Raw genomic sequence first — 7,198 nt, forward strand, 5'->3', positions numbered from 1 at the left:
TGTGTCCGCGTGCGCGGGACAGTTTTAGGAATTGCATGAACTCGCGCGCATGAGTCCAATATCTTTGTTGCGTGACGCGCGTGTTTGTGTCCTCACTGTGTGCGTGTTTGTGTCCGCAGGCACGGAGGATGTCTCCCGGCGGCGCGCTGCTGCTCGCGCTGGCCTTCACGCTCTGCGTGGGGGGGGTGGCCTCTGGGGAGACGCTGTGCGGGGGGGAGCTGGTGGACGCGCTGCAGTTCGTCTGTCAGGACCGAGGCTTTTACTTCAGTAAGTGTCGGGCTCTTCCCGGGTCTCCCTCCCTCTGACACATCCCAGTTTTCAGTTCTCATGCACTGACGCCCGTGGTCGTGCGCGCGCAGTAAGCGGTGGCGGCTATCTGCGCCTCAGGCCGCGTGCACGCTCCTGCTTGGACCTCCTTGCATGCAAAAGGACACAATGAGTTGCTTGTTTACCAGTGGAGGTAGAAGAGTCACCTGAGCTGCAGCCAGAGAGATGATGGGTGGACAGAAGAACCAGGAGGTGGTGGTGCGTCCTGGTGGAGGTGGTGGTGCCTCCTCTCACGTGAAGATTATGGTTCCTCTAATAATTCAGGTTGTGGTTTCTCTTAAGGTGGAAGTCTTGGTTCCTCTCACTCTGGAGGTGGTGGTATCTCCTATTATGGAGGTGGTGCCTCCTCTAACGGTGAGATGGTGGTAACCTCTAATTATGCAGGTGGAGGTTCCTCTTAAGGTGGAGGTAGTGATTCCATTTAGCAATGGAGGTGGTGCCTCCTCTAAAAGTGGAAATGGTGGCTTCTCTTACGGTGGAGATGGTGGCTCCTCTTAAGGTGGAGGTGGTAACTCCTCTTATAGGGGAGGTGGTGGTTCCACTTACAGTGGAGATGGTGGCTCCTCTGAAGGTGGAGGTGGTGTTTCCTTTCACTGTGGAGATGATAGTTTCTCTGACTTTGGAGGTGGTAATTCCTCTTACGGTGGAGGTGGTAACTCTTGCAGTGGAGATGATGGTTCCTCTTAAGGTGGAGGTAGTGGTTCACTTTTGCTATGTAGGTGGGGCTGCCTCTCACGATACAGGTGGTGGTTCCTCTCATTCTAGAGTTCCCTTTCACTGTAGAGATGGTGGTTCCTCTTAAGGTGGAGATGATAGTTTATCTCATGGTGGTTCCTCTAACTCTGGAGGTGGTGCCTCCTGTTAAGGTGGAGATGATGGTTCATCTCATGGTGGAGGTGGTGCTTCAGCTAACAATAGAGATAATGGTTCCAATCACTCTGGAGGTGGTGTCTCTTCTTAAGGTGGAGGTGGTGTCTCCTCTTAAGGTGGAGGTGGTGCTTCCTTTTTAAGGTGGAGGTGTTGCTTCCTCTTACGGTGGAGGTGGTGCTTTCTCTTAAGGTGGAGATGATGGTTCATCTCATGGTGGACGTGGTGCTTCTGCTAACGATTGAGATAATGGTTCCTGTCACTCTAGAGGTGGTGTCTCCTCTTAAGGTGGAGATGATGGTTATTCTTACAGTGGAGGTGGTGTTTCCTCTCATGGTTGAGGTTTTGGTTCCTTTTAAGGTGGACTTGGTGGTTCCTCTTAAGATTGATTTAGTGGTTCCTCTTACGATGGAGGTGGTGGTTCATTTTAAGGTGGAAATGGTGGTTCCTTTTAAGGTGGAGGTGGTGGTCCTTCTCACTCTGACAGTGCAGACTCCTGGAGCAAAGCTTGCAGTTTATCCTCAGAGCAGCAGACGTCGATTCTGGTCTTCTCTTTGGAGGAGCTTCTGTCCCATCACCATCATTATCATCATCATCATCACAGATCAGCATGTTGTCCCTCCTACTCCCCCCCCCCCCACCCCTCGTCACTCCTGAGGTTCCTCTGATTGTTTTTTCTGCAGCATTTTTGATCTTCTATAATTCTGTCGTCTTCTAATCTCGTCATCTTAACACTTCTCCCTATTTTCTCCTCCTTTCATGGACTCCTCCTCTTTTGTTTTGCAACCTTCCTGCCTGTTTTGCCCCTCTCACTGCTGCCCCCCCTTTTTTTAAATCCTTTCCCCTGTTTTTCTGAACCCCTTATCTGTGCAGAGCCCCCCCCAAAAGCACAAGGTCACAGAAAATTGGCCATGTTGTGTTTTTACCGTCACTCTGGTGTTTCAGAACGTCTCACTCTTCCTTTTCCGGCCTCTTCAGCTTTGAGACGGGATGTTTACTGGTGTTTTCAGACATTTAAAGACTTCCAGAAATCCATAATCTGATTATCTCTACAAACAAAAAGATTTGTTGCCGTTGTTGATCGATTTCCTTTGATCCTCTTTACGCCATGCGTGTTGAAGTAATCCTGCAAAAACAACCCAGTTTGTGCTGCCGGGTTTCAATGCTGCCTTCACTTCCATAACCTTCCATCCTTCCTTCACAGGTAGGCCAACCAGCAGAGGGGGACTGCGGCGCCAGCCGAGCCGTGGGATCGTAGAGGAGTGTTGTTTCCGTAGCTGTGACCTCAACCTGCTAGAGCAGTACTGTGCCAAACCCACCAAGTCCGAAAGGGACGTGTCAGCCACTTCTCTACAGGTCATACCCATGATTCCCGCACAAAAACAGGTGCGTCTGAGCAACAACAACAACACAACCTGCTATCTGTCCTCCCATCTCCTCCACCTCTATTCACCTGTGCCTCACCCCTGTGTATCTGCTAAAATCTGTATGGGTCTTGATGATTGGTCACTAAGCTGCTGACTGAGGTGGAAACTGTGGAGCAGCAGGTTCATCCACTCAGGAGTTCCTGCTGCCATGTCCTGACAAAAAACAGCCTCTAATTTCTACTCAAGAAAAAGCCACTGTGTGTGTGTGTCTGTGTGTCCGCCGGCTCCGGCGCCTTCGATCTTCTGCTATCAGCAGCCTGATCTCTGACCAGCAGCTTTCACGGTGTGAACCGAGTCCTTCTGGTGTCTGGAACAAACAGATTCCGGCCCTTTTGGGAGGGAAAAGGCAGCTCAGGAATTAGTATGGACATGTCCACCAGCTTGTCTGAATTGGAGAGTTGATGGGTACAGGCTGCTCCAAGGCCCAGCTGTTTGGGGCTATTGAGCCGTCCTGGGGGGAATAAAGGGGGATAAACACCCTTTAAGTGGCAGGTCCAAAACGCTCCTTTCACATGGAGCACCTCGCTGAGGGAAACACGGCGTTTCTGACAGGACAACATCTCGGGGCAGTTTGGTCCGTGGAGGTTAGCCAGTTCACGGAGCCGTTGGCTGAATGCTGCTCTCCTCATATGGATATGAGGACAACGACCGCCCTTCCCTCCTAAAGAGGCCGAGCTGAGCACTTGTTGACAGTTTCTCTCAGTCCAGGAAACCAAAACAGGGCCGAGCTGGAGGCCAGACCAGGCTGTTTTGACGCTCGGCACAATACTTGATTTCCAACAATCATCGATTGTTTTCAGAACCTAAACACAGCTTTCCTCCATTGTAATAAGCACTTGTGCAGTTACTGGTGACTCTAATGAACTGACTCCCTTTTTTCCCTCTTGTTTTGGCGTGCTCGCCACAATAGGAAGTCCCAAGGAAGCAGCATGTGACTGTGAAGTATTCCAAATACGAGGTGTGGCAGAGGAAGGCGGCCCAGCGGCTCCGGAGGGGCGTCCCTGCCATCCTGAGGGCCAAAAAGTTCCGGAGGCAGGCGGAAAAAATTAAAGCCCAGGAGGAGTCGGTCTTCCACAGGCCCCTGATCAGCCTTCCCAGCAAACTGCCCCCCGTGTTGCTCACCACGGACAACTTTGTCAACCACAAATGAGCCCGCTGCCAGCCCTTTGCACAGACAAGAGTTTGAGGGTGACAAAAAAGACTGGGGGATTATAGCTTTGTCTCTGACGTCATTTCTGCGGCAGTCCTCTTTGACCTCCCCTGCCCTGTCCGAGCCCACCAGTCCCTCCCCCTGCTCTCGACCACCACGTCTTGAACCCCATGGCCCCTTTCGAATGCCCCCCCCCCCATTCCAAATCTCACGCACCCTCCTCCAGCACACAAACATGCCTTCACATTCTTCCTGTCTGAACTCCTTTGCTCCTTCTCTTTCAGGCACAGACACAAAAGGCACAAACGCAAATGTCAAACAAAAGGTTAACAATTCGCCTGAATGCAATTCAGGTGGATACTTAAGCAAAAGAGAAAAAGGAAGAGGGCAAAGAGGATGAAAGAGATCTGTGCTTTGCAAATGTCAAGAGGACACCTAGAGGAATGTTCTTTGTCCCGGTGGAAGACAGCGGAGAGCGACTGGCACGAAAGAATCCATTCCACATCGTTTCTCCTGAGGCGAAAGAAAATCGACGTTAGTTATTTTTCTTCTTAGTTTGCACCTCTACCTTTAAAGGGACTTCCACACTGTAAGGAATTATTTTGCAAAATTAGATTCCTGCTCCAGCACCTTTTTTGATCACAAACAAAAAGCAGAAGAGAGTCTGCAGAATTGCACATTGCCACGGATTACGTCAAAGTAAAGAAAAAAATGGCACTATTTTTTTATGAACAATGAACGTGTAGCTTAAAAATGTCATGGTGCTAGCTTTGGGAAAGGACTCAAAGAAGAGATTGAAAAGCACGTTTTATTTTTTTTTGGAATGATTATTAAAACTTTCCGTTTTATGGAAAGTGTGACTTTAAAAACCGATGGAATCAAGGACATGGGGGAGCTCCTGGCAGTGGCACCGTCAACGGGGAGGAGTCACTGAGGAAAAGGATGGGCTGTGTTGGCACATAGGCTCACGGCAAAGGTCATGGCTAGTTTGCCAGCATCAGAAGCAAAAGGAGGACTTGAGATCTGGTCCCCGTTCCTTCTGTCACCCCCGAGGCTGACGGACACACCTGGCAGCGAGGGGACACATGGGACACCCTGGACTGCACGGGCTGGGACTCTACAAGATTTTCAGGACAGTACTTCCTGTTTGCCATGCTTTGCATGCTTCCTGCTCTGACAGGAAGTGACATGGCACGGACAAAGATCGAGTGGGGATGATAATGATTATATTTTATTTTGTCTTTTTCATATCAATGTGTCGATGAAAAAAAAAAGGAAAACCCTGTCAGTTTCTGGTACCGTGACATTCCTGTTTCTCCAAGTTAGGCATTTTTTTTGTTTGGTCTGAGAATATTTTCCTGTCTAAAGAAAAGGCATAAAATTCAATTCAAAGGGAAATAAAACAGCAATAATGTTCAACTAACATTATATGTTCATTTTATATCAGTAATATTCACATGCTTTTGCCTGGAAACAAATACTTGAACATACAGTACATCATATATGTGTATGTATATATATATATATATATACATATATATATATACATATATATATATATATATACACACAGACAATTAGGTGAGAATGAGGAAGATATTCAAATAGTTTCCAGGGACAATGTGTTATTTTCCTTTAGTCTGAGCTGTATCTTGCGTAATGAGCCGCCAAGCTTTTTTGTTTGTTTGTAAAAATACAAATAAGGGCACTGTATAAAGGCATTATTTATTTTGTTATAAAATATATTTGAAAAATTGGTCCAAATGATATACGTAGCACTGATGCTCAACTGACGGATTTATTTTGTATGATCTCTGTTTTTCAATTGGAGTTGTAAGGCTTTTTGTAGATGCTTTGTACCAAAAAATGTCTTTTTTTTCTTTCTTTTTTTTTTTTTTTTGCTTTTCATCTTGCAATACTTACCGTAAATTAATATTTTAACAGCAGCATAACGGGAATTGCTTGGGTATGTTATGTCACAGAACAGGCACATAACTCAGAAAGGACGGTTTGCATGGGTCTCCAGAAGCCTGTCAGGGTTGTCTGAGAAAAGTCTTTAATTTTTCCGGTAAAATAACTGTTTGTTCTCAAACCCACTATGTTCATGAAGCCACTTTAGTATTGATGGCAGGAATACCCTAAGTCCTTTATTAAACCATGTCTTTATAATCGTACTCGGTGTCCTATGGTCTTCTAAAGAGCATCTCACATGTGCGCCACTGATGCTGAGTCAGACGTCTCACAAGGTTTAGCGATCATGTGACCCAGCCAACTCAACATTGAAGGTCATCCGCAGGTCATTGTCTGTCTAGAAAACAGTGACACTGATCTTCTGTAGCACATAGGCTGGGGGTGGGGGGCATTTATCCCTCCTGAAAAACATCCATTATGCATCTGAAGTGATGAAGGGCTATCAGGATTTCTGAAGCGCACAGAGCTTTGCCGGGTGTTGATCCCGTCGAGGAGGGGTGTGGTAAACCTGTGCCGTGTCACACTCATCCGCCTCACCGTCTAAACTGACTTATACAGGATTCCTGCCGTTCAGCTCTGGGGGGGTCCATTCAAGAAAAGATCTATTTTCTTCTGACAGAGAGCTCAGTTATCGCAGCTGCATCATCTCTAGAACAATCTACATCAGTTGTGCATCAAAGCAAGCAGTGCAATTATTATTATTACTATTATTATTATTGTTATTGTTATTATTATTATTATTATTACAATCCATATTTTCCTGCTAGGACTGCATTCACTATTGAAATGTTACAGGCTACTATGGTGTTCTTATGAAAGACAACCACTTCATTTCCATGAACATGAAGAGAGAAGTGCCCGGCCACGGCAGCTTCCTGTCTCAGTAGCTCACTCAAGCCTGTGTGTATTTTCCTGATTTAACCTCTGCACGCTAGAACGTCCGAAATGCACAATTCATGTACTTTCATTTTTAATATCAATAAAAAAAATACATTTTATCAAATATACCATGTCTACATCAATGTTGCATTGGATGTTTGCTACCAACTCTCAGTGTGTGTGCATGTGTGTTTGTGGGGGGCGTTTGTGTGTGCATGCATGTTTGTGTGTATGCATGAGCAGGTGTGCGTGTGGAGCCTGGGGAACATTGCTGGGATGTTTGCATGTGTGTTACAGGCGGTGTGCATGGCAGATGATTCTTCGCATGTTGGGGTTGTGCAGAGAATTTTCAGCCGCTTGTATCTCCTCGTTTTTTCCGTTTTCCGCTCTTGAATGTTTGCGGGCCGACTCAGCTGTCCGTCCGTGTCATTCACAGGCCCGAGGGTGACCACAGATTCCAAGTCTTTCTTCCTCTGGATGCCATCCGAAATCCTTATCTTCATTGTCACTGGAAGCTCTGTGACCCACATTTACGCCTAGAAAAAGATTTTCGTTGAAGGACTTAGAAGCACAGATC

General features: G+C 46.9%; 1 protein-coding gene across 1 annotated transcript in view; it reads left to right on the forward strand.

The window, feature by feature from the left end:
* Positions 1–6,745, forward strand: part of igf2b (insulin-like growth factor 2b) — a 7,536-nt gene extending 791 nt beyond the window's left edge. Inside the window, exons 2-4 of the mRNA XM_024282043.2 lie at positions 120–267; positions 2,399–2,580; positions 3,532–6,745. Of these exons, the coding sequence (XP_024137811.1) occupies positions 120–267; positions 2,399–2,580; positions 3,532–3,771 (570 nt within the window). The 3' untranslated portion in view covers positions 3,772–6,745. The remainder of the gene's footprint in view (positions 1–119; positions 268–2,398; positions 2,581–3,531) is intronic.
* The last annotated feature ends 453 nt before the right edge of the window (positions 6,746–7,198 follow it).

The sequence above is a fragment of the Oryzias melastigma genome, linkage group LG6 (genome assembly GCF_002922805.2).
Source record: "Oryzias melastigma strain HK-1 linkage group LG6, ASM292280v2, whole genome shotgun sequence".
Taxonomy (NCBI): domain Eukaryota; kingdom Metazoa; phylum Chordata; class Actinopteri; order Beloniformes; family Adrianichthyidae; genus Oryzias; species Oryzias melastigma.